Genomic DNA, 27,989 nt, shown 5'->3' on the forward strand with positions numbered 1-27,989 from the left:
CTTCGATCATTTGGGAGAGCCCTCCCTGGACTCCCAGACTTTTTAAGTCGTATCTTACTATAGTCAAAAAGGTTCATACCAGGTTACATAGATGGTTTCTGCAGCCAAGATTGGAGGGTTGTAGAAGTGATATAGACCTTAAACAGTATAAGCTCAAAATAGAGCAAGCCTTCACTGATTTGTCATTTCAAGAGAAAGCAAAAGGTAGAAAAATCGTCCAAAAACATTGAACAAGAAGCTTAAAACTCATAAAGTAGTGGTCATTGACAGAGAAAAGATGTCAGTGAATGGGAGATAACTTTAGTGACAGACACTGGGATGAGTCATGGCGGCCTGTTAATATGACTTGACGGTGAAAAAAGGGTAAAGTTTTTTATATTGCTGTAAGAACTGAAAGTAGAAAAGTAAGACCAAGTCAGCTGGCAAGAACTTAGGTTGATGGCAATTCGTGAGGCAACCACAACAGAATAATAGCGCGAGGCTCATTAGAATGTTAGCCATTAGGCCTATATTCCGTGATGGTCGGAAGTCAAAGAGGGAAAGCAAAGATAAATAACTTTTGGACATAAGAGCAAGATTATAAGTAATGAAACACTTTGCACCTTGACGTCCTTGGCGAGGAGCTTATTCCCATGTTTATAAAAGAATGGCTTGTGAATGAGCATTGGCCATTCTTCCTTCACAGTGGAAACATGGGAAGGAGGATCGGCATTTATGAAACTCTCTGTTCGGGATAAGTTTCTTCCATGCACATTGTACGAAGTGCCGTGTTCACATCTTTAAGGCTTTTCTGCCGCTCTCGTTTTAAAAAATTATTCCTTTCATTAATGCCCTCTGGTGGTTCCAAGTTCCTCACAGGCTACCAATTAACGCATCCATACGACCACTTAACCAGCTTCTTCGGCCTCCGCTCATCTGGTGAGGTAGTTGCTTTTCTCCGAGTCATGTTTTCAACTCGCATTTCTAATTCCTGAAACAATCAGTCATACACTCTTCCTAGCAGATCCCCACTATGGTCACGATCTTAAAGGGCATCAGGAAAAGCCTGCACTACTATCATGGCTGCCTCTCGAATGAAGTCTCGTCTGGGCCTGGAGCATATTCTGGTCATTTTCTCAACTACACACCACCCCAATTCTTTTCTTTCTCTTCAGGAAAGTGGCGTCTGGGCTTTAAGAGCATTTCGAACATGCTCCAGCAAGCTTTCAAAGGGAAATGAAAATCCCATTATTTGTTACCTTTCACTAAAACCCGTTGAACTAATGCCCCCCTGTGAAGTGCCTGAAAGAATAGAATTAGAAAAATAAGCAGCCTATCAGGGATAAAATTAGACACAATGACTGATTTCATGTTAAAACGGTAGTTACACTACAATTATAAATTAGGTTTTGTAGGTCAACTGAAACCCAAGACCAAAAAACACTAAAAAACAATAGTAAGCATAGGTGCACCTTGGAAAGTTAATTACTGTGCATTTTTAAAGGCTAGTATCAGCTCCCACTCTACCCTGACATCATGCCACAGTATAAGCTCTTTGCCACGTACTTATGACAGAAAATGAACCGGTCATAAAAATGAGAAGACATTTCAACCTCGCGGCGCTAGAAGGGCTTGTTGTGTATGAAAGATATGTTCTAAGTGTTAATAGTTATACGGGCTCTATGAGGTGCCGAAAATCATGTGCATATTGGGTGACGATTGCCTGGGTAGCAGTTGAGTGTTTTTTTTTCTAGAACATGCGGAAGTTTGAGATTAAGGCCATTTTCTTGTCTTGACGGAATCCCAGTCAATGCCACGGACTGTCAATACTGCATTTCGAACAGCGTGCTTTTTTCAACAAGTTTGATGCCCAAGCACAATTTTGATGCAAAAAAACAAGCCCATCACAGCAAAGGCAATGCAGAACACACAGCCGTTATGTACCATGGCATTGACCAGAAAAGCACAAAAATATTTCAAAAAAGAATGTCAAGGCATAATCTGAAAGTACTGCCATATTTACGCATTGGTAAACACAATCGCAACTCACGCAACCAATCAATGGTGTAAACTCGTTGCTTATGACACATCATCAGAACCACTATAGCCAATGCTACTTGACACATTTCATTAAGCTAAGGAGGCCCCTTTAGCAGGGTCTCAAATGTTTTTATTTCTGCTGTTGGTCGCTCATTGCTATTTCCTGCCATAAATTTTTCCAACTCAATGGATGCCTGCCAGACTTTGGAGAAAATTAACTAAAGAGAGAATTTGAAATGTGTCCCTTAAAGAAAAAAAAGCTCCAGAATAAGGGTAACAACACTGGCTCCTTTGGAGTGCAAAAGCAATGAACTAAAAATTCAGAGCATTCATTTTGGAAATCTTGTAAAAAAGTCAATACATTGCAAGTCTCGAAAACCACTGATAAAACAAACAATAATAGAGGGCATCAAGCTTTTGGAGCCCCTTCAGCCACAATCACCACCCTGTCATTAAGGGGGAGCTCATTCATAACTTCTTGAAAGGGTTCGTCCTCAAGCTCCATTCAATCCTTCAGAAAAACCCCTGTTTCAAATAATATAAAACAAGGACGTAACAAATGTCCTTACATATGTGACTTGAGGTGGTGTCATCATGTGCATGATAGTCAAGCTCTTAGAGTTTTGTGTCAGAGAGATAAAATACTGGTAATGTTTTCCGAACCTCTGGTAGTTCAATTTTCACAACAGTTAAGGGCTATACAAGTTCAGTTAAGGGCTTCACAAGTTAGTTCTTTATTGAAGTCTAAGACATTAGGAATACATAAAACTACACATGACATTTCATAGCAAGAAGTCTACCCAGAAACTAGTAAGACAAGTGGCAGATTTCATTCATCAATAGGCAATATGCGAAATTAACAGCGCCATCTAGTGAACCTAGCAGGTACCATATCCGCCATTTTTATGCTGGCGAGGCTTGACCACTACGCGCGGGCGACCACAAACTTCTGATGGCTTTTTCACACGCAACGCGCCTTTGTCTGTCTGGCGGGGCGGATGCGGGAGAGAAATTTTATTGTCTACGGTCTCCTCTTAGCTCACCACAACACCTTTGGGTGACTGGGCTTTTCGGACAGCACTCCGCCTGCGACGGAAAATGCGAGCCGGACTCCGGCTTCGTGCACGTGGGAAAATGCGACGGATGGGCAGTTAGCGAAGGAGTTACGTCGTCTGCCATCCGTTCGCGCCAGAGGCGTTGGCAACGCTTTGAATACGGCGGCGGGGACGCGCCCACGATCCAGACAGTTACGCGTGCTCTGACAAGGGTTTTTATAAAACGGTGCTTTATTATGAAAGTGTCCTTTAGAAACGCAGCGGAGGATGCAATGAGCGGTCGGTGTAACTTCGAGTGGGGTATATTTAGAGTTGAGATGATGCGCTCCAGCCAGTCGAGTAGTGTCACTTCGACTGGTGAACTCGCTTTGTGGTCAGTGTAGGTGGACCGTGGGTGTTTAATGCAAGCGAATAAGGGTGACATTGACATGTCCATGCCACCCTCACGTGGACTCCGCCAGTCCATGTTTTGCATGGCCATGGGCCTGATGCCTTGTCGTCGGGGGTGCCTCCATTGCTGTGGCAACTCTGTGCATGAAAGCTCTGGTGGTGCCTCTTTGAAGCCCTTCTGCTTCAGCAGAAGAAGGACGCGCCGAGCCGCAAGAATGTGGCTGCACGCACCACCACTCCCAGCGGGGTGCTCACAAGTAGAATCAGCCACTGCTCCACTGTCAGTTTTCAAAGCCAAGCAGACTTTGCGCGGCCGGCCACTCTTCTTCTGGCTTCGGTAGCACGTGCCACGTGCATAGACAATTCCGAGACTATAAGAACAACAACAAAAAAGAACTTTGTAAGCTGCATACTGTCAAGCTTGCCATCTTTTTACCGAGTGCCATATCACAAGTACGAATAAAGCTGTCGTGGTACTGGCCAAGACAGCTTTATGCAAAGCAACAAGATTATGCAACTTACTCTCCACAAAGCACTGACTATGTCATTCGGGAATATCCCTGCGCAGCTTACGTTACAGTGCAAAAGTACAAAACCTGAATGAAGTGCTTTGATGTGAACAACCTCTTGTGTAACATCAAAAACACTGGTTTTTATTCACGAGTTGGAAAACCACATGCCAATAAAAATCTCCGAACTAACGTGCACCCAATGAATCAGATTTTTAAGAAGTCTCGCTGTTAACTTACGTTGGCGCTTGTGGTGGATCAGTTCCGTTCTTTCTAGCTGTCCTTGTAGACCCGTTTAGTCTAAATGTTTAGTGAACAAACTAGTGTACGTCGTTTTTCATACAAAGCAGCATGCGCACTCGTAAAGGCAGCACATTAATATTAGACCAGTATTGCATATGTGCGGAAGTGAAATTTGTTTGCGCAAAAAACTGTTTTTATAGTACAAGCCATGTCTTTCGAGGCATGCACGCTGAACCACCGGAACAGCTGCGAAGTTCCTATGCGACCACGCCGGCTGATTGGACATGCTAAAAATAAACGCTAAAACATAGCCTCCTCTTGCAAAACCATAATGACAAGTTATCCATGCACGCGAGCACGTGCAGTGAAAGAAACACGCAGTGACATGACCGACCTCGCCGAGAACGCCCGCACGACATTAACATCGGCGGCACTATTTGTACGTTGCTCCAAAAGGAAAAGCACTGCATGCTTTCAGAAACGTCGCTTACGTACCTTGTGTCACAGGCGTTGGTCACAACCGACAATGGCAAGGTGTGCGCTTCCACGGCGAAGGCACAAGATTTGGTTTGCTGCTTGGATGACGTCGGAGCCTGGTTTATAAAGTCCGCTACAGTGTCATTCAATATATGTGGCGAAATTCCTAAACAGTTTTCCACATCACATGTTCGGGCACTGGGAAACGTCTTGCGGAGGCTATCGCAGTAGCTCAGCGCAGTGAAGTAAATGTTCAGGCGTCGTACGGCCGTACTAGCGAACGCGTTGCCGTCGACCGCTCGCCCACATTAAAATGGCGGCGGGGTCAAAATGCACAGTGTTGCCAGAGCACAAAGCAATTTTGCATATGGTCCATTCTTTGAATATAGAAAGATCCTTTTCACCTGAATCATTCCTCCAAATTACACAACTTCGCTTATAAGTTAAAAGACGGCATTCAAATACAACGTTAACAAATTTCTTCTATTATCATCATCAGCCTGACTACACCCACTGCAGGACAAAGGCCTCTCCTATGTTCCGCCTGTCAACTTGCTCTTTTGCTTTCTGCTGCCACTTTATACTCGCCATCTTCCTATCATCTGCCCTCCTAACTTTCTGTCTCCCTCTCACCCTCTTGTCTTCTCTTGAAGTCCAGTCAGTTACGCTTAACAAACAGCAGTTATCTTGCCTATGCGCTACATGCCTGGCCCATGTCCATTTCAACTATAATATCCTTGACTCCTGCTTATTCCCTGACCTACTCTGCTCTCCTGTTGTCTCTTGAGGTTACACCTATCATTTTCCTTTCCACCACTTGCTGCGTCGTCCTCAATTTAAGCTGAGCCCTTTTCGTAAACCTCCAGCTTTCTGCTCCATAGATAAATACCGGCAAGATGCAGTCGTTACATAACTTCTTTTTGAGGTATACACCAGTCACAAGTTAAGAGCGCTTGCCCAATTTCCTCTACCTCCTTCTTATTCTTGTATATTTCTGTCCAAAAGTAACCTCAAGAACCTCTCCTCATCACCACTAATTTTTGGTGAGTGAAAACAAGACATTTTTAATTGGCAATAATGGTCCATAGAAGACCAAAAATTACAATGAATTTCATGCAAATTAAGATCACATCACGTAAATGGCCATAAGGTCACTCATGACCTTCCAAAGAAAGCCTGACCTGAAGTTAAACACTAATTTATCAGTGTGAAATTTGGGTAAATTATATAGCTCAAACTTATGCTTTCGTAGCACGTTTGCAAAAAAAGTCCAAGGTCTGCTCATAAATACATGAGCTGAACCAATTTTTGTGTGACAGTGTTTAACATCACAGGAGATCAAAACAGCACAAGAGTGCAAATAATTCTTAAACCAGCCTTTGCCAGTGGGTTCATTTCTTTTGTGGTCCAATTATACTGAACAAAACGTTAACTTTGTTAAATTAATTTAGAATAACTACAGGTTTGAAATGATAGCGAATCAAGTACACATGGTAAGCATGTAAGGAATGTACCACAAAATGCAACAAAATGCTGTAGGTAGCCTAATCATTGTGGTTTTGTTCGCCTAAGAAGAATTTCTCTGAACATGCCCGAGTACCCGCGGAAGGTACAAAGTATTTCCCGTTCAATTTTGCAAGCCATAGAAGCCGCTTCTCCTCGTCAACAGGAAAATAATGGAACTTGAAGAGTCCACAGCCACAAAAGCTCTGCTTCTGGTGATGCATGTGACATATTTCTTTCGGTAGCAGTTTCCTTTTTCTGTTGTTGTTACTGCACCTCGAAACAGCGCAGTGGTTCCCTAATGACCAATTCTTGGCCGTCCTATAGAGTAACGAAGAAAATAAAATCCGCAGGCTGGCTTAATTCATGGAAAACTTGCTCGATAACGCCACACAAATCAGCCTTAACACACACACACCAAGCCGTCGCCCGCATGCCAGAGACAACGTTTTTAGATACTTTTCAGTTTGCAAACTCGCTTCGAGAGGCGGCGTCGTTTTGTCGTCGTTGCGAAAGGTGGCGCTGGCGTTCCGTTGAGATTAGAGTGCCTCGATGCGCGCGCCGCCGCTTAGAGTGGTGTCAGCTTTTGCAAGGGTAGGTGCCGCCTCCTCGGCCTTAACGGCGGCATGGCCGCCATTTTGACTCCACTCAGTCACTTCTGCGTGTTCGCTGCGCCCGAATAATTGTGCTGGCGCTCGCTTTTCTCCGGTTTAATGCGCTCGCTACCGTCCCCGTAGCGGTTATTGCGTGTCGCAGGGCACTAATCATTGCAGAAACTCTGGAAGCTGTATCGTTTCCTAAGAGACCCGAAATGAAGGCCTTTTCAACAGTGAAAATCAAACATGACAAGTGGCATCCAACAAACAGATCATCCATTTACAGCGTAAGTTTCCAGCCGGTATTCCGCATGCGTAATTTTTACCGGCACCAATTTCGTGTAAGCAACAGACACGCTGACGGCTGTATGCTTGATTCTCGTGTGCATGAATCGCGTATTTCACTTCGTAAACATTGCTTGCTGCTCTTGGTTGGTACTGTATCTGCCCTTCATTCTTGGTTTCACTATGTGCGATGAAAACTTTATCATTAAATATACATTACACGTGTTTCTTTGCAGATGATATCCTTGTTTTTTTTCGTAATATTCATTTGTGGGAATGCGCAGCGGTGGTGTCGTACCCAATGAAGTTTGAAGACTATGTGTACGTTCAGGAATCACCATATGATCACGAGAGACGCGGTATACATTGGAGGACTTCGGAAATTTTGAACAGGTGTTTTTATGTAACTTCCACCTAAGTTTAAGAACTCCGGCATTGCATCTCCATCGAAGTGGGGCCACTGCGGCCGGAATTCGATTACTGACCGTTCAAGCGCCCGAACCATTACAAAGCCACGCAGGTTCTTTCTTTCTACGATCTTTTCCTTGGTTTAGGTACGCCTTCTATGCTGGTGTGATGACCCTTGTAAGAATGTGTGCAGTTCAATTTTTTTTCATTGTTCCTGTACTTCAAGTTTTCTTTTTGTCTTGTCTCGAATCATTACGCAATTGATGTTGTTTTTTTAATCCTTTACGACCACTGCGAAGCAACTAGTGACAGTACTCAGTGAATTCCGCCATGGAGCGTATAATTTGAATTGCTTCTGGCAGCGCTGCATTTATGCGCAAAAATAAACTATTTCTACACTGGATGATAATAGGGGAAACGGCAGGCGTGTACACACGCACACACACACACACACACACACACACACACACACACACACACACCGTCAATATTTAAACTCTGTCAGCACGCATTATTATTTAAGTAAATAATTTATTTATTAATACTGTGAGCTATCAGGGATCATACACAAGTGCTTATGCAAACTGTACTCGCGAAGCGTCCATACAAAGAAGATGCATGAAGACAAGACGGGGCACCGCTGTGTAGAATGAACACGCTATGTCGCAAAAAAAACAAAAAAACAAGTCAAGTTGTGCGATGAGAAGATCGTGGAGAAATAGTTAATGCAATACGAAAGGCGTCCGCCTCAGTTTTACCGTGGGCAGGTGCTCGGTTGCGGACGCGAGACTCGCGCTTTCGATCTAGGCCACGGCGGTCTCATTTTGAATAACGTAAAACACCAGAGGACACCCATGTACTGTGTCAGCTAGTGCAGGCAAAAAAAAAACTGATTGTCAAAATTGCTGCAGTCCTGCAATCTGGTGTCATTTTAGAACGTAAAAGCCTCAGATAACAATTAACACTAACAAAGAAAGCATATAAACGACACCACCGATATAGATTTAGAATCCCCTCTGTGGTAACCGGCGTAGGGATTTCTCTTCAACATAAAAGAGTCAGCTTCTGCCTCTAGCGCATAAATCACGCGCAAGCCGTCAGCTTAAATGAAATATGCGCTCGCTGCATGCATTCAGGCAAAATTAACTCTAAAAGATGTCCAAGCTTCAATAAGAAGAAAAGCTCGCTAGCTTGCACATGTTTCCGGGCTTATCAGGGCAACACACGCGCGTTGCGTAGCGGGCTTCGCATACGGTCGAGTTGTGGTGGGGAGGCGCAATGGCGGCGGTCTTAGCAGACGACGCGGGTGTCCTCACTCTCAGCGGAGCGCGCGGGCATCAAGGCACCCTAGTTGAGATCGGTTGGGAAGCAGTGAGTGGCGGTGACGCTTGCTTCAGACACGTGCTTTTGGTGTGTTGCTGGCGCTCGCACGTTCATCACGCCTGTACTTCCAGCTTGGACATGTTCTACAGTGGTATGAACTCTTTGCAGTGAATACCATGAAGTGTCAGCACGGATTCTCGACATGCCGACGTTCAGCGCGCCCGGCGGTCGTTCGGGGTATGCTTCGGCAGCTGTAAATCCCGGACGGCGACATTTTTTCAAGCCCCCAAAGGACCCTGACTTACTGAAGGCATGACAAAACGCGATTCCACGGAAGAACTTTAAGGTAACGCCAAAAACGTACGTCTGTGACATTCATTTTGAGACTGTAGACATCATAAGCTGCTATGAGCACTGTTATGACCGCCGTCAGCAGGCACCATGCTGTCGCTGAGAAGCGTAGCTGGGCAGCGTTCCCACGCCTGGAACCCAGTGTTCTCAGAACCAGCGTCCAGAGATGACGGGAGAGCGGTGCTCTTTTAATCCTCAAACAAGTAGCCGACTGGCCGGCTGCCTATGCCCACCAGGTATTGTCCCTGCTAGCCGCCACGACGCCGTAAGCCGTTCCAGAGAGGACAACAAAGACAGCGTCTTCTTTGGAAGAAACCGCAGCCGCTGCCACAAATTGCCCTGCTAATTGAGCGGACAGATTGGCGGACCGTTTGATGTCTGCTTTCCGGAGCTTGGCACCCCTCGACCAGCGACACACACGACAAGGAAGAGCCCCTCTGGCGCCAACTTGCAGTGCAGTGATCACGACTCAATATTGGATGTTCACGTGTGCCGTGCATGCTCGTTCCCCACGCCTGTTGTGTGTGTGTGTGATTGGTGTTCCACTCAAGAAGGAGGAGCCCGACAGGGCTTATAACGACGCCACAGAGTGCAGGACGTCGCTCTGAACCGTGTAACGGTTCAACCACCACGTTCGTGGTTTGTGAACTCCTAGCCTTTCTATGCTGTAAATAAGTGTAAATAGTTGCATAAACCTGTTTTGTGTTTTGTATCCTCCAGCGACCTTCCTTCCGACCCACAACAACTGGTTGTCAGCGGTGGGATACGAAGCTACAAGTGACAACAACAGTCGGCCCAAGGGAAGCAGCTGGCTCGAGACATAAATCACGTATGGGTGAGTGCTTGGCTTTTCCCTTGAGTGAACCAGGTTCTAAAAGAGGGTTAAATTTTAGAACAGGTAGTTAACTTTGCCGAAAGACTCAGTTTCGCCGTTTCGGAAAGTTATTTTGGAAGCAGCGAGCACTCAGTACGATCATAGACTTACGGGAGCTGCAGAAGCCGGACTTGTTGCTGTTGTGTGAGGAATTGGGGATCGATACAAAGGGTTTGGCATGAAAACCTATAATCATACAAGTGATTAATGATTTGGGGGCTGATGATGAGGAGCTCTGTGAAGCATGGGACCTCATCAGTCAAAGAAAGAGACAGCAGAAGGAAGAGGAGGAGAGGCGTGAGTGCGAAAGAGAGGAGCGTCGCTTAGAATGCGAGCGTGAAACAAAAAGACAGCAGTCTGAGAGAGAGAAACGCCGCTTAGAACGCGAGCGTGAAATTGAACGACTGGAACACGAGATTGCGATCCGCAAACGAGAACTTGAGTTGAAGAATAGGTCGGGCAGTAGTCCCCAGCAAGTGGTACCTTATCGCAACTTCAAGGCAGAGTTCTGGATGTCTAGGTACATGCAGCTATATACAGATTCAGGGGATATTGGCTTGTACTTTATGATATTTGAGCGGAAGGGCGAGGAACTATCATTTAAACGAGACACATGGTGTCATAGGCTACTCACGGTTCTGCCTTGCGAGGCAGATGAAGCTGTTGCGCGACTCAGTGAGCAGGACGCGAACAACTACGAGGTAGTTAAGGCAGAAATGTTCAGGATATTCGGAACTTCTGTCTGTAGAAAAGAAGAGCAGCTCAGGCAAGAGTCTTAAAGAAAGCGCGAAGCAGAAAGACAAGAGTCTGAAAGTGAGGCGCGTCAAAAAGCGCTGGATGTCAAAGTGTGTCAGGAAGCGCTAGAACGAGAGATCGCGCCAGAAAAGGGCCCGCATATCCTCAAATGCATCAATGTAAATGACGTAGAGAACGAGGCCTTGGCCGGTCTCGAGGTAGAGACAGTATCAAATGATGGTCCTTGCGGGGATGAGGTGTGTGCCAGCCGCCCTAGTGGGCTCAGTAAGAAGCTGGAAACCAACCTCATGCCTCGAGAGGACGTCTCGAGATCGTCACATGCAGGCATGGTTAGCGCAGTGGCTGATGAGAGCAAGAGCGCCACGCTTCAGCAGTGCAGCGATAATACCGAGCTGGTTTGCAAACGTCGCAGAAAAAGGAAGAAGCGGAGGCGTTCGTCACTGCGCAAGCCTAGGACAGGCCCCACTCAGTCGCAAGAAAGACGAGAGGGTAGGCCGTTAATCCGTTTCAAGGAACGTTCAGGGAAGCACAAGCGGCGAGCCAGGTGTAGAGGGGAGAAACGAGGTGCTTTACCCCAACGAAAAGCGCGGTTGCGTTCGACGACTTCGGAAAAGCGGCCTTGCCCGATGGATCAAAGTCGAAAGCGCAGAGTGGCTAAAAACTGCGTCGGGGCGAGCACAAAGAGACAATGTCCCCGGTCTCAACCCTGTTTCTGGCGTCCCTTTCAAATTCCTGAGGGGAACAGGCCCAAGTGTAAAATGAGGTATGACAGCTGTTCACTGCTTAGAGTGTGTGCATTTTGTAGCTTCTGGCGTGCTCGAAAACTGTCGGGACCATGGCCCCATAGGGTGCGATTCAAAAGAATCTAGTTGAAAAAGGGGGAACGGTCAGTTCGAGTAACTTTTTCACAGGCGTGCTAAATACTGTTACTCAGGGTACGTCAAGATGCGTATTCAAGTCTTTTAAATTTTGTAAGTTACGTGATGCGGTGTAATTTTTTCAAAAGGAAAACCGCCGAACCAAAGGCTGAAAGATAGCATCGAAGCTTTAATCATTTTTACGAATATACCAAAAAAAACTGAACAAAATGTTTCATTTTTTTAGTGTTTCAAAGGTTTAGTCTCATATTGCGTGCCTTCACTGCCATGTCGATTTGGAGTGAATGAGCATTTGAGGGAAGATGTTAGAATGAACCAAATAATTTTGTAAGATGATTAAACTTGGCGTGACAAGGTGTAGTCGTTACGCGCTATGAGAATTGAGAACAATTGGCGCACGGTTTTAGCATAAACCAGTGCAAGTGTTGTAGGGTGCTTTTGATAAGTATTGCACCTAAGATTACTTTTGTGTTGTACACGGTGTGTTGAAACGTAATGTAAGGATAAGTAATTAGATCAACTTTGAAGGCTAAAGCGTTTGGTTAGTAGTGCCGTGCATTTTGCAGCGCTGTAGGAATAAGGTGAATTGAAAACGCTCAGAAGAGCTCAGTGGTTTATTTCCTTTTTTCCCAGAGACGTTAGCATAGGCAGGTAACTTTAACCAAATCAACCTTCTAGAAACCAGTGTTCGTCTCTAGGTTTTGTTGGTTTTCTTTGGAGACGATTGATCATATGAGCGGATCATTTAAGCTTTCCCTAACCATTGAGGTAGCCCGTTAGGTCAAAGCTTAGGTTAAGCTTTCGGGAGGCTGGTGAGCTTCATGTCTCAGTAGTAGACGGTTATTGGCGACCGTAAACAGACGAACATCAGGACAATTTTAACGCTCGCTGAATCCGAATTCTGGACCGATGCTCTCAGCAGGACAGAACCGATGAAAGTGGTCAGCGATGAAAATAAGGAAGGAGCTTTTTTATGTCAGTACGACAGTGGTAACAGGTAAAGATGCGCTTTACTTTAGCTAGAATTTGGGCACTCGTGTGATAACGTACTGCGCTTCAGGAAAGGAGTGCGCTTGCAATGGGTAGGCCATTCATCAGTTGCAGTGTTATCTCGGAGGTGCTTAATTTAAATTAGACACAGACCATTTTCTCCTGACGTGGCTGCAAACCGTGACATCAAAGAACAGTCGCCTGGTGAGGCGAAGCTTGATTTTTCAGAAATATCATTTTGACATTAGGTAAAAAAAGGCAAATTGAATGGAAACGCTGACGTGCTCCGCCGCTCTTTTTAAGCCATTCTAGGGTGCTCTTAATGTCACAAAATTGATATTTTAGTTTTTTTCGTGCACCTTATTATGTGAACTGTGTAAGGTAGCACGTCTGGTTTCTCAGCACAAAGGAGTCCTGAGAGTTCTGAGTGTGAGCTTTTGTTAAAGCTAGTAATTAAAATTGGTTTGCCATCCCTCTTTTGGCTTGGTTTGTTCGAGGGGGGCCGAGTGCTTGCTAATACATGTGGTCGAGTATCAGAGATGCTGTCGAAGATTCGGCAATCACCCGGACCATGCCACAAGCGAAGGCCAGTTCCTGGCATTCAACTACTGACCCTTTCGTCATCCCTGCGAGCAGCAGCGGTGACTGCTGCCCTCCGTGACTCATCTGGCGAGGGGAAAGCTGTTATGACCGCCGTCAGTAGGCGCCATGCTGTCGCTGGGAAGCGTAGCCAGGCAGCGTTCCCACGCCTGGAACACAGTTTTCTCGGAACCAGCGTCCAGAGATGACGGGAGAGCGGCGCTCTTTTAATCCTCAAACAAGTAGCCGACTGGCTGGCTGCCTATGCCCACCAGATATTGTCCCTGTTAGCCACCACGACGCCGTAAGCCGTTCCAGAGAGGACAACAAAGACAGCGTCTTCTTTGGAAGAAACCGCGGCCGCCGCCACAAATTGTCCTGCTAATTGAGCGGACAGATTGACGGACCGTTTGATGTCTGCTGTCCGGAGCTTGGGACCCCTCGACCAGCGACACACACGACAAGGAAGAGCCCCTCTGGCGCCAACTTGCAGTGCAGTGATCACGACTCAATATTGGATGTTCACATGCGCCGTGCATGCTCGTACCCCTCGCCTGTTGTGTGTGTGTGTGATTGGTGTTCCACTCAAGAAGGAGGAGCCCGACAGGGCTTATAACGACGCCGCAGAGTGCAGGACGTCGCTCTGAACCATGTAACGGTTCAACCACCACGTTCGTGGTTTGTGAACTCCTAACCTTTCTATGCTGTAAATAAGTGTAAATAGTTGCATAAACCTGTTTGTTTTTCGTATCCCCATTTTGTCAGCGTTCGTTTCCTCAACCCGAAGCTACACCACGCTACCACAAGAGACCGGGCAGCCCCCGATCTGCAACAACTGGTGAACAGTGCCGGGATCCGCAACAACGGGTCCTCAGCGGTGGGATCCGCAACAGCACACATTGAACGGTCAAACCGTAACGATACCGCGAGGCAGATGGACACTGAAGGAGCGCGCTGTGCCTCGAAGTTTTCCGAACGTACCTAAGCATCTCTCAAAACCAACGGTGCCGAAGTCAGCAAGAAAGCCACCCAAAGTGTGGTCAGTGGTTTCCGCCCAAGTTTCTTCCTGCCAAAGTGATGAATATTTGTACGACAAAACTGACGCATGTGACGGCATGGATGTTGATGAATGCACCGATGTTATCACGCTAGGAACTGCGCCCTTGCTTGCTAGTGTGCAGGGCAGCCCGACATTTGATTCGTGGAATGTGAGGGCTTCTACCATCCAAGTTATCTTCTACAAACTCGAAGAGTCTGGGGGCGTTGTGTACATTGAAAAGACGGTTGTAATCCGGCAAGACTTGGCGACTGAAGTTAGTTCAAGAGGTGTGCTTGTCCCGCCGTGCAGCTACATCGAGAAAGATGGAAACATTCCGACCCTGCTAACAAGCCAGAAGAATTTAACAATGTTTCTTCGCTTCATCGATGCGCTCAAGATTTGCCCTGGGTGTAAATGTGAGCTGTTTCCAGGTATTTTATCGTCAAAGGCAGAAATGAAAAGGCAGGGTGTATGGCGAAACAAGAAATGCATGGTGCTGTCAGGTGAGCACTTGTGCCCTCCATGCAAAAAAACAAAAAAAACTTTGGAGATAGAATGAAGCGTCGTTCTAAAAAAAGCACAAAACGGAAGGCTGAACGTGAAATTCAAAACCTAAAGAAAAAGGTTATCAGGGCCACTGTCTTTCGCGAAAGAGCTAAGAGATGTGTCTACACTGAGACGCTGTTTGTCTGAAGTTTCAGCGAGCAAAGTTGAAAAAGCAGTGGAAAGTCTTCCGCAAGCGCAGCAACTTGCCTTTAGGTCAGCATTGAAAGTCGCAAAGGCAAAATTGCCGCGAGGAAGGTGTTATGAACACGAATGGCTCATGACTTGTCTTCTATTGAGAATTTCAAGCCCCAGAGCCTATAGACTAATGTCAAAAATGAAGCTCATGCCACTTCCAACAACCACAAGGCTGAGACAAATGATGAAAGGAATGCCATGTGAATTCGGCTTCAACAAGGTATCTCTTGACAGTATTGGGGCCTTTATGAAGAACAAAGCAGGAGTACAATGCTACGGAACGCTAGTACTGGATGAAATGAAGGTGCGAGAAGTTGTCGCATTTAACAAGAGTACTTTCAAGGTTTATGGCTTCGTTGATTATGGAGATAATCATGACTCAGAAACAACAGCTGACCACGCTTTGGTACTCATTTTTGTGCATTTATTTCACTCCTGGGTGCAACCAATTGCAAGTTTTGCTACGAGACATGCCGCCCCTGGAAGAGTGCTAGCTAGGCTTGTTTTAGAAGCCATTTTGCAGTTAAACTTGGAGCCACTTGGAGTTACACTTGGAGTTACGTTTTGGGGCCTCCTCGACGCTCTTGAGGACTGCGACATTACTAGTGTGGGCTGTTCTGTTCACAAGGTCACCACTACGGCAGAGCTTCTTCACTCCTACATAGTGCTAAGACTGCATTTCGCTGCCAGAGATACTTGTAAAAGCTTCAGCTCTTCAGAAAAAGTCGCATCTGCTAGAAAGAAAGTGAAGCTGATGTGAAGGCTTGCAGTACAACTCTGACCACTTAACCCTTGTAAATATGTCCCTGTAAATAATGCAGCTGCTGCTTTCAGTTTCATGACGTCAAATAAAAGTTACAAAACAATTTTTTTCTGGCTTCTTTGCTCGTTCTTGATTTTATAAGCTTTTCAGCAGATTTTGGCTGTGTAACACGTGTTCTGGTAAGGTTATATATAGCTGAGCATTACGGGATCCTGGGGTGATTTGCACATATACTGGCCAAAACAAAACGCCGGCTAAAACGCGAACAGAAATGAAGGTAAGCGCGCTTTATAGTTTGCCTTTTCTTTTTGTCATGTCTTACGTGCTGTTTGTTTCTGGTTATAATGTTGCGAAAAAAACGAGAAAGCTCTTTTCGGTAAAGGTTAAATGCGAGCAAAGTTTCACTTCTGCTTCTCGAATAAAAGGGTTAACCGCTTCGGTAGTCTCCTGTCGGCGCCTTTTCCGTTGTAGCAGTAGCAGACGACGCGCTGGGATCGATTCTAACGCTACCGCAGCGCCACCGCCTGCTTGGCGATTGCGGTAAGCCGCCCCACGCCAATGGAATGCTGCGCGCTTTGCCAACTGAAGCTATCTAAAAACGTTGCTCCGAGGCGCATCCTCAACCATCGTGGTTATTACAGGCCAAGGGCGCTATGCTGAATCGGCCGAGTTTCGCGAAATTCTGGATCTTCCCGAGCTCTGGCGACCCCCCCCCCCCTTTTGAACGAGCCAACAGTACAAAAACGTCAAATGCACCCCTCATCGCGCTGCGATTTATTGGTTTTGACGAACCAGTCATCGCGTCAAGAACGGTCGGCTAAGTTGGGTGGTGTTTTCAAACCAGAGGCATCTTAATTCTTTCATTTATTTGTCGTTCCGCTGAGTGCAGAAGTGCACCCCATCATGACTGGGGACTGGCAGTGCAACCATCGGCTGAGTTCTTTCAAGAGGTGCTCGTCGACGAACACGTTGTGTGCGTCCCACAAGTGCGCGGGAACACTCCCACGTGCACTGCAAGGAATGCGCACGAGCGTGCCAGTGACGCGTGGTCCGCGTCGCACACGAACGCTGTGACACCCAGTCAGCGTATCAGAAGCGCGTGCACGGACAGAGGGGGATAAAAAGCGCGTCGCATGTTTTATATGCAAGGAAGCTTTTGCGTAGCGTTCACCGCATCAAACGCATGACAGTCTCAGAAGACCCATCCCAGTCACGAGTTTAACTCGGGCCTTCTCAGAATCAACGAGTTTGTATCCGAGTTCACTCATCCATCAGTTTGATTGACAAAAGCCCGCGGCGAGTATCGAATCCACCCACCACTTTTGCTTTTGCAGAGGAGCAGTGCTTACGCCGCAACGCCAGCGAGCGCATGGTTCATCTACCAGCTTTACTGCACAGACTATGCACACGCGCACGCAGAAGTAAAAGAAGCCATGTCGCTACTATAAGCGAGGTATATAATAGCACACCGCGAGCCCTTGCGGTGCGGTAGCTGCCACTGCACATGCATTGTAACGCGAGCCGCTGTTCGCGTTCGTGGCCCGCCTGCAGATAATCCGAAATAGCGCGCGGCGACCGTGGCCCGTGAGGCCCGCGAATTGCTGTGTGTAGCTTCCGTACATTTGGGTTTGCGGTCGGGGTGAAAGTTTTCCCGAGAAGAGCACATATGGCGCCCGCGACTAAAGCAACGCCCGTAGCACCCGCAAACGTTATTTTAAACCTCCCTATGATCTCATACTCCATTTAACCGCATTCAAGACATCACAGCCGCGTTGTCAACAAGATGCGAGCACCCCTTGTGACCACCTGTCCTTACATTTATCCCTAATACTTCATGGAACCGATAGAATCAGCACGAGAGCGCAGCGTGAGCAGGCTTGCTGCTTTCGAGTGTGAAAACTTCCATACTGCAGGTGGAGCGAAATAACCTGTGCGAAAGAGGACATACGCCCACGAACACGCCTGTGGGAGGCGCGTGTTGAGTTGGAAAAAATCATCATCACCATCCTCATCATCAGCCTGACTACGTCCAATGCAGGACAAAAGCCTCTCTTATGTTCCGCCAGTTAACCCGGTCCTGTGGTTGCTGCTGCCAATTTATACCCGCAAACTTCTTGATCTCAACAGTATTGAAAGTTGGGCGAGTTGGTACTCATTCATGACTACTTTGCGCAAACACGTACACGGACACAAGGAAAAAGAGGCAAACGACGCGAGCGCAAACTCACAACTGGTTTATTTTGAACAACGAACTGTACTTATATCTTCACGTAGCCCACAAGCCCCCCCATCGGTGGATCCAAGCACAAACGAGATAACCTAAAGAAAGCTTATTGAGTGCTACGTCTTGATAAGAACCATAAAAACAACAAATATTGAAGAGTTCACGCATCTGCAGACAGATTGTTGCACGTGCCTTCCAAAAAGTCAAATTCTTTATCGAACAAGGTGACCGAAGCTTGGCTAACACATTTTTCTTCCATGTTTCTAATATAGAATGCTTCAATCAACTCCCTGTTATTTTTCTCTTGTGAGTTGACAGAATATTTCGGTCTGTAAAAATTGGTACGCACCCACAAGACTTGCTTCCTAATCTCATCTACCCACCTAACCTTCTGTCTCCCCCTAACCCACTTCCCTTCTCTGGGAATCCAGTTAGTTGCCCTTAATGACCAGCGGTTATCCTGTCTACGCGCAACATGCCCGGACCATGTCCATTTCCTCTTCTTTATTTCAACTATGATATCCTTAACCCTCGTTAGTCCCCTAATTCACACTGCTCTCTTCTTGTCTCTTAAAATTACACCTACCATTTTTCTTTCCATCGCTCGCTGCGTCGTCCTCAATTTAAGCTGGCCCTCTTTGTAAGTCTCCAGGTTTCTGCTCCGTAGCTAAGTACCGGCAAGATACAGCTGTTATATACCTTCGTCTTGAGGAATAGTGGCAATCTACTTGTCATAATTTGAGAGTGCTTGCCGAATGTGCTCCACCCCATTCTTATTCTTCTAGTTACTTCAATCTCGTGGTTCGGCCCTGTGGCTGTGGCAAAAATACAGCACGACAATGACGCTAACGTCGCTGCACTGCTAAAATGTAATTGAGTAGTAGCGCTGACGTGCTCGCAAGCGGTTTTTTTATGATAAACACCGCAAATGCCCCGCACGTGTTTCTAACGCCTCGCGCATTCGTGCAGCCATTTTTTGTCAACACGGCTATCACGCGCTCCGCACTGTCATCGTGCCATAGCTACCGCAAGCGAGCTCGGAGCAAACTTGGCTGCACGAGAAGCTCGGGCCATGCTGCATTGCACCCCAAGCCAGAAAAATCGACGCACGCGTTCTGGGACGCGAAGTAGATCCATGGTGATCCTTTCCGTTTCCCGATTCACTAATCACGACGACTTTCAACAGCTATGCTGTTCAATATATTCAATAAAGAAAGGAGGGGGAGGGGGCACACAGGCAGGTGAGCAATAACATAATTTTATGCACCAGTATTCACCTGTGAACAGATGTGATTCCGAAATCGAAGAGAATTGAAGGGTGAGGAGGGATTTTCTATCTTGTTGAGAAACAGGATGGACAAGTTTAAGGGCAAACAAATATCGTCGACACCACACTAACCATCGCACGACCACACATTGCAATACGTGGATGCTATAGCAAAAACTTGCTGATAAAGGAAACAAACAGCATGCTAGGTAAAGTAAAAAAGAAAATACATTTTATCCCCGAAAAGTGCCAGCACTTACTCGCTCTGCATGGATGAATACGGATGATGATTGATATGTGGGATTTAACGTCCCAAAACCACCATACGATTATGAGAGACGCCGTAGTGGAGGGCTCCGGAAATTTCAACCACCTGAGGATCTTTAACGTGCACCCAAATCTGAGCACACAGGGCTACAACATTTCCGCCTCTATCGGAAATGCAGCCGCCGCCGCAGCCGGGATTCGAACCCGCGACCTGCGGGACAGCAGTCGAGTACCTTAGCCACTAGACCACTGCGGCGGGGCTGGACGAACACGGAGTCTTTCAAAAAGAAATATAGTGCTGTAAACAAATAGCAACGACCACTTGCTATCAGCCTATTGGTCCTTTAAGGACTGAACCTCTTCTGAACGTCTCAGTGTGGTTGCATGGTGCACACCACAATAGTAGTTGCAAGGGCAGACGGGGAGCTTCACACACACACACACAAAAGGCTCAATACAATCGGATGACATTTTTGTACAAGGCAGTGGTCGGATCAGAACGGGTTGTCAGGTCGGAGATGACGCCACCCACTACGTAATATTGCACCTTTAATTATCTACCTGAAAGCATCACACACAGAAACTCGAGGAAATAAGAGACAGCACTTAGAAGACAAAAAAACACAAGACGTTTACACCAGAACTTTTCACACGGGGTTGCGTGAAACCCATTATTGATACAAACAAACGTCTTTTGTTTAATACAAACAAACAAGCAAACAAAGACTATCTCCCGTAACAACTTCTCTTTCCTATTTTTAATATGCATCACCACATGACATTTTTTTTATTGCAGCGGAGTTGACTTGTGTTGCTCTTTCTCCACGAAATGGCTAAAAAAACTCTGCTGTGGTTTTCTACGGCATATGCACGCAGAAATAATTTTTATATGTTCGCACATTTCAAGACCAAACGTAGCTAGAAACAGGTGGAATTTGGCAGCAGACCCCACAACACATTGGCAAGCTGCTGAGATCGAATTGGCAACCTGAATTGATCCATACCAGAGAGAAAAAAAGGCACCTCTTTGACGCAGCATGTTGTGTTAGTTTATGACATTTCAATTACTGCAAGGGGTCCTCATCACTTCCACTGGTTCACCAGGGCTCCAGAAAATATTCCGTGATACGTGAGGTGCCAGCAAAGCATACACGTGTAACACGGAAAAATATAGGTCAAGCATTTAGCCACATGTAACAACGGACAGTATAATAAACGTGCGCACGAGGTGCTCAAAGTCAGCCCCATACATAGACGTATAATGGGAAGGGGGGGGGGCACTGCGACAAACCTCCCTCCCCCCGAACGAGAAGCCTGCGCACACCTATAGGTATAGCAACACGTACTTTTCTCTCAAGAAACACGTGTTTACGTCACTCAACGCTTAGCGCCAGCTTGAACAAATAAACCCTGACCATTCTCAGCACAACACAAATACACAACGATGAGCCCACGCGACACGCTCAGCTCAAACGTTAACAATCACCTACATGAAAGGTTAAGCACTCAACGGGTGACAATGTATGATTTCGAATTGTTGTTGCCGAAAAGATAAACCTCATAGTGCCGCTCTGGTAAGAGCAGTAAACGGTTTGACAAGAGGAACCTTATTTCACGCCATTATACCACGGCCATTATGCTTTTAATAAAGATTATACGCTTTGCTGATACGTTGCTAACTGATCGGGAGTAAGCCTTACTTAGATCGCATATACGTTTAGGATGCCTGTTATGTGGAATATCAATAGAAAAAGCCACAGTGAAGCACGCGTACCTGCGGTAAAATTCCCAGCGAGTCCTGTTCTGAAGATCGTCAAACGTCGTTGCAGTCTCTTGCCTGAACAGTATGTCGACGAAAACCAACACTCGGACTGATCGGACTGTGCGCCGAGACACGACTGAGACGAAAGGCGGGAAACGTTGATCACGTGACTTGGAGTCTACCACAACTGGGCCGCCGAGAGAAGTCCGCGCATAGAGGTGTGCGCCGACTCGTCGGTGCGCCGCCGCTGAGAGTTTTCGCCACGCCGCCACCGCCGCCGCCAACGTTTTTCATCGGCGCACCATTTATGCGCCAGTACTGACTTTTCACAGATAGATTTGTCTTTTCTTTTTCATCTTGATTAATAGCTTCGTCTCACATTTTATGTAGCTAGCAAAAACCAGGCTTCTTAGTTATCTTCACCCAGCTTCAGACACCGAGAATACCACTATGAACAGCGGCACAAGTTCGGCTGCTACTGCATGAAATGACATATTGGACAGTTGACAAAAATCCAATGTAACAATTACAGTAAAGCATAGACGCCGCCATTTTAAGCTTAAAATCAATTTTTGCTGGTTTTCTATGCCGTAATTAGCAATAATTATGGTAATACGACGTTGAATGTACTTGACCAGCGTTTTGATGCGTGCGAGTTCCCCGTAGCACTATTCAAATATTCATACGGATGCAAAACGGCATCATTATCAGTCCAAGATGGCAGCATATGTTCGGGCCCGAAACAGGGCGCATATACAGAGGAAATTAGGTACTAGCAGTGCAGCACGAATGCAGCAAGTTAGATGAAGAACTACACAAAGCCCCGAAGGATGCAATTGAAAGGCAGAAGTTTAATGAAGATTAAAAGCGTCGAGGCATTAGACATGCTTGAACCTACTCAGGGTATATCATCACTTGTCCGCGGTGTTAAAGTTAATAATTTTCAAGGATAATCACTCATGTGCAGCGTCTGAACATGCCGCAGAAATTATTCACCATATGTCTTATTCTTTAACATCTGTTGGTATCGGCCTTTCCAGTCGTCAGATATCCGGGATGAAGATGCCAAGGCAGTAAAATAGCAAGAGAGAGAAAGAGAAACAAGACTGGGGGATTAACCATATCTTGGCATCCGGTTCGCTGCCCCACACTGGGGATGAGGAAATAGGGGCAAGAAAGGGGGTGTAGAGAGAGAGAGAAAAGAAAACGTATGTGCACCCAGGAGTAGGATGGCAAACTTAACAGAGGATTTATTACAATCTGTACAGACAGGGCGAGAGGTTTCTTGTGAATGAGCTGGGTGGCTCATTATAAAGTGTGCGTTTTGACTAAATCAGGGAATGGGTCCAGAGTGCGCTGTTGAATCACGGGACACACACACCGTTTCTGACGGTCCCGCTCACACTCGCTTAAGTCAAGATCTTTGATTGGGGCGTGGCCACCACACTGCACCTGTGACATCAAGAAACCATTGTGGTCGTCTAGTCGAACGTCAAATCGTGTCGGAATGCCACCTCACTTCCCGGCTAAGAAGGAAAATACACGGCGGACAGCAGGCTGGCAGCCCTTCGGTGACTAGTTTGATGAACAAAGAACGCCGCTATCCCCAGTCGGGCCAGGCGCCGCGCGTAACATCTATCCAGTGGTGAGCAGAGGCATAATAAGCTAGTCTGAGACCACCAGTTAAAAAAATGAAAACACCCCAGTAGAAAGTTTACAAAAGACGGCTGTATTCGTCAATTATTACGGAGACAGACACTTGAGCGACATGTCATATATATATATATAACATAGTCCAGCAAACAGGTTTTTATCACGTCACTTGAACGGACCTACTGGCACTGGGAGAGATAAACAATAATTGTCACGGACAGTGGTGATGTACTTTTATTGCGAAGGTAAGGCTCAGAATAAACCAAACAAATCTTAACATTATATTCAAGTCTTGATAAAAAAGTAAGTCAAGTTAGAAAGCGCCTCAGGTGGCCAAGTAATAAATTACTTAACCGTACGTTATGGTGAGGTATTTTCCAAATAAATAATGCAACCGCTGTTTAACTGATATTCAATGACATGACCGCAATCAACAATGTGTCGTCGCTATAAAAACTGGAGCGTTATTGGTAGACACGAGTGGGCGAATACAGCGGAGGACGAATATGCCACGTAATAAAGCGATGTGATGTCGCACATTTTCACCTGTTCAACTCAGTGGCCTTTTGCTTGCTCGTGATGTATTTGAAGCAGCTAGCCAACTCTCGGGTAGAATTCGAGTAGAGTAGCCGGGGATGATAAGAGGAACGTTTATATACACAATTTACACACTAAAGGTAGCGTTAAGCTATATGTTAATAATAGCATCACGGAAGCTTGATGGGAGCTTCTGAGAGCTCGTTCAGGGCGTCTAGGTGCTCGCGTTTTAGGCTCTGGTCTTCCTAAAATTCTCTGCAGGAGAAAACAATGGACCGTTTGCAATAATCTGCAAGGCAGATTTTCTGTAGGGTTAGTTTTTCAACCAAAATCTCTCGTTCACGCACTACTTTTCTCGCTCATTTTGTTTCTGCCATTCCTTTTTTTGAGATCTTGCTGTGCTCGCTTGCATTCGCTGGAATTTGGAGAGGTGACATTTTGTTGTACTCGCGTGCTCGCGTGCATTCGCTGGAACACGGAGAAGTAAAGGCACAATGAGAGAGAAAAGTAGCCTGTGAACGAGAGTTTTTGGATCGAAAACAAGTCTTAAATGAAAGCCGCCTTGCAGAATACTGTAAACTGATAGACTGCATGTCCATTCAGTCCAGGACAGTGGTGTAGTGCCAATGTAGTGCCAATCTGCTATTCGGTGCTGGTACAAAAATAAAACCTTCTTGTATCTCTTCTTCAATGAGTCAATCAATTAAACCTATTCTAGGGGGCTGCATATCTCTACACCTGACACACTTGGAAACGTAAAGTACATTGTAAGAGACCACTTAGCGCTAATTGAAGGACGTGCAGACCATCCCCATAAAGACTGTGGTGTTCTGCAGAAAGGTGTTCAGCCAATGACGTGCCGCATCAGGTTCTAAATTTAACATAGATGTGTCTAGACAGAAAAATTGTAACAGCGCATTAGCCTGCCCTGTGTACCGACTGTAAGTTTTTCAAAAAAACTTTTTTGTTATAGTCAGAAAAATAATTTTGAATTGGCGTTCTACTAATCTCAGTCCTCGCATGTGTTTACATAAAGGGGGTTAGTTTATACTTTAAGCAATGCATCCTAGCATTAGGTGCAAGCTGAGCGGACGCGAGAATCATCTAGACAGCATATCTAGCTCTCTAAGTACTTATTCCAATTATTTACGTGCAAGTATTAGTTTTAGTCACTGAGGAATCCGAATACATTTAGATTTCGCCACGTGAACCTCTCGTGACACTGTGAAAGGATACCGACGTGTCAAGCACCTCGTTAATTACACCCGAATATTTATAAATTGATATAGCAAAACGATCAATCAACGAATCCACAAAAATAAAAAAGATATGCTTTGCGACGGATAAGTTGCAATTGTAAAACAACACATGATTACTGGGTAATTAAACATGGTCACTCAAATACTATTGAGTTAGCTCATAACTGTGGCTTCTCTGCCATGCAACACTTGTTTTTATTTTCATGAATTCGTTGCTTTTGTCGCACAGGTTGGTATCACTTCCGAGTAAGCGGAGAGCTGCACGTGGTTTAAATACACCCGCGTAGGGTTCGTATTTTTATGACTAAATGTACGGTAATGTGGCGCTAGAAACGCCGAAAATCAAAAGGACGAACTATTGAAATGCCGAAATTTAGAACATCAAAAAGCCGATTATACAAGACACTGAAAGTGTAAAATGTCAAAAATTCTAAACACCGAACCATCCAAAAGCCGAAATATCAAAATGTCTGCGTCACCTAGCTACACTGGAGGATGAAGTATTTAGCTAAATTAGAGGTTACGCCAACCCACTCTTTCGCCCTCATTTCCAGTTGTCCCTTTACATTTATCTCAAGCCTTCATACAAATAGAAAACTATATACTTTTTCACCTCCAATCGCACGTCATAGTGATTTCTTGCTTTTCGCAAACAGCTTGTGTGCAATTCGATGTCGAAAACTTGAAACGTCATTGTCCGGGTTGCCCAGAGCAGCATCAAGCGATTTTGCGTAACCCTCGATTCTTGCTCTGTAAACGGCGGGGTTGTCACTCCCTTGACGATGTCTTCGAGTCTGGCTTGCTTCCTCTTCATGGTAGCAATAAGCCGAAAGTGCATGGCTGTCGTAGATCGCTTTCTTCGAGATTGCCATGCGAGTACCTTCTACAGGAAGGTCGGTAGCCACTCTGGAGTTGCAGTCTCCTCACTTTTCGCACCTCCAATAGTGCCTACAATACCCCATCTTGTCAAACACATAAACATAACCACAACTGAAACAAAGTATTGGTTCTTTATTACAATCTATTTCTTTTCACTATTATCTGTCTATGGAAACATTCTGCAATATGGGCCATATTTCTCTTCCTTAAGGCAGCAAGAAACACCCATGAAAGGGTTCGTGAAAATTATTTCAAGTTAAAAGGACACCCCTGCGCAATGGGACAAACTTTTCCCTATTTTAATATAGGAGTGAGTCAGTAAAAATTTTATCGAGAATGTAGAACGGAGTTTTTGGCAATACACTTTACGAGTCAAGCTTCAAGCTTCGCGAAAACAGTTCGCATGCGCCTTACGGTACTAAAAAATGTATGTCAAGAAACATTTCACAAGAAACCCCTTGCTCTATGAAAAGATGATCCTCCGTTTTTTAAAGCTAATCTCTAATGGTAGAGCGCCAAGGTTTGGAGAGATGGCATGAAATAGCCCAGAGATAACACTTGCCACATAAAGCTGTTTGTTTGCTCCTGATTGAGGTATGAAGTTAATTTTCACTTGGAGCCCTAAGTGGTGTAAATAGCGTCTCATTGTGGACCCAAATTACGATGTTCTTAAGCCCGTGTTTTTTTCTAACAAAAGTAATAAAAACTTTAGTCCTCTAAAAATATAGGCATAATATACCCTCCCAGAGCAAGCTTTTTCTTACTCAGGTATTTATGCATAACGCAACAGCACAAAGAAATAAATCAGGGGCAGCGTCAAGATTATTTTACCGATGGGGCACCCATGATAAGTGAGTTTCTTAAGGGTGGGCAGGGAGGCAGGGAACTTAGCCATTGTGTTGTGACTATGTTCACTCTTGAGGAGGGCAATGGGGGCGAGTGAAAATTGAGGGGGGGGGGAGAGCTCCAGCTTCACCGTGCTCACCCCTTGCGCCGCTACCTGGAAGAAATGCAAACAGAACATTTTGGCAAGATTTCTAGATGCTTGTATCACAGAAAAATACCAGCACTATAGTTCAGCTCTTAACACCACGCACAGACAATTTTGCTTAACATGAAAACCGAATTCGCCATACAAACGAGCAAGGTTATAATAAATTTCGCAAACAACATTCACACTACACTCTGCAAAAACGGAAAGATCCCACGTACGGCATGGGTTGGCGAAATAAATGGAACTCACTCAGACTAACTCAATAACCATATATAAAAATATTTTGCTTTGGACCCACTCGGACGGAGGCTATCGAAATTTCACTCTAAATAAGCTCACTCGGACTCAGACTCGCCGATGTTTTTGTCAGCCGGATCCACAAATAGTTTTCTGAAATATACCCACGCATACTCAGACTCATCAAAACGTTCCTCCAGCGGACCCACTCGGATTTAAACTCACCAAAATAAAACAAATATATAACTCTGGCAGACTCATACTCACCAAAATTTCCCTGAAAAGGTCTCGCTCGGACTCAAAGACTCTCCATATGTTTCTAAAACAGACGCACTCAGACGAAAAATGAGCGATATTCGACTTGTTCTGGCTCGTGCAATAAACGTCGAAGAAGCGCCATTAAAAAACACATGTGAAAGAATTGAAATTGCAAAGCAACCTAGAAAAAAATATACATAATAGCTTTCAACATACAAAAACAAGTTATTTCCCGTGCCTCTAAATATTATATAAAGAGAAACTTAACATTACACGCAATTTCCGCAACAGGCACATGCGCGCTGATAGCACTAAATACAATGAGTACCACATGAATTGGCTGCTCTAAATACCTGTGCTAATTTGAAATTTGATGATACTATGCTGGTCAATACATTCGCCCTCGCTTGTAATTTGGTCATTCTGCGGAATGCTGTACTATAAAATTTTTGTCAGCAGAAAATCTGAGAACCATGACTTGACAGGGTTGCATTCTGTGATAGGTTTGTTACCTGTCCCGAGTTTTGAATCAGGTAAGCTACATACATGGTTCATCATTTATCAAGTCTTCCTGCAAAACACTGCAAGAAAATCTATCTTCATTGTATGCACTGGTGTTAGTGCACATGTACGCGTTATCCTACATAAGCTCAGTCTTGCGACAATAACACGTTTTGCGATACAGGACCTGTGTTTGCGTCTGTTTAGGCGGGCATGATTGTGTTGTACTGGGTGCTGCGTTCTCAAAGAAAAATAAGGACTAGAATATTAGTTACCTGCTGAGACGAAAAAACAAAAAGAAACATTTTTTCCCGTCAGTACTCCTCTGTCTACCCCCCCCCCCCCCGCACACACACGCACACCAGAGCTATA

General features: G+C 45.5%; 1 protein-coding gene across 1 annotated transcript in view; it reads right to left on the minus strand.

Moving 5' to 3' along the window:
• Positions 1-27,664, minus strand: part of LOC142775514 (uncharacterized) — a 43,622-nt gene extending 15,958 nt beyond the window's left edge. The window contains exons 1-3 of the mRNA XM_075876957.1: positions 27,629-27,664; positions 26,613-26,627; positions 21,312-21,435 (exon numbers count right to left, since the gene is read on the minus strand). Of these exons, the coding sequence (XP_075733072.1) occupies positions 21,312-21,435; positions 26,613-26,627; positions 27,629-27,664 (175 nt within the window). The remainder of the gene's footprint in view (positions 1-21,311; positions 21,436-26,612; positions 26,628-27,628) is intronic.
• Positions 27,665-27,989: the final 325 nt, after the last annotated feature.

This window comes from Rhipicephalus microplus, chromosome X (assembly GCF_043290135.1).
Source record: "Rhipicephalus microplus isolate Deutch F79 chromosome X, USDA_Rmic, whole genome shotgun sequence".
In the NCBI taxonomy this organism is placed as follows: domain Eukaryota; kingdom Metazoa; phylum Arthropoda; class Arachnida; order Ixodida; family Ixodidae; genus Rhipicephalus; species Rhipicephalus microplus.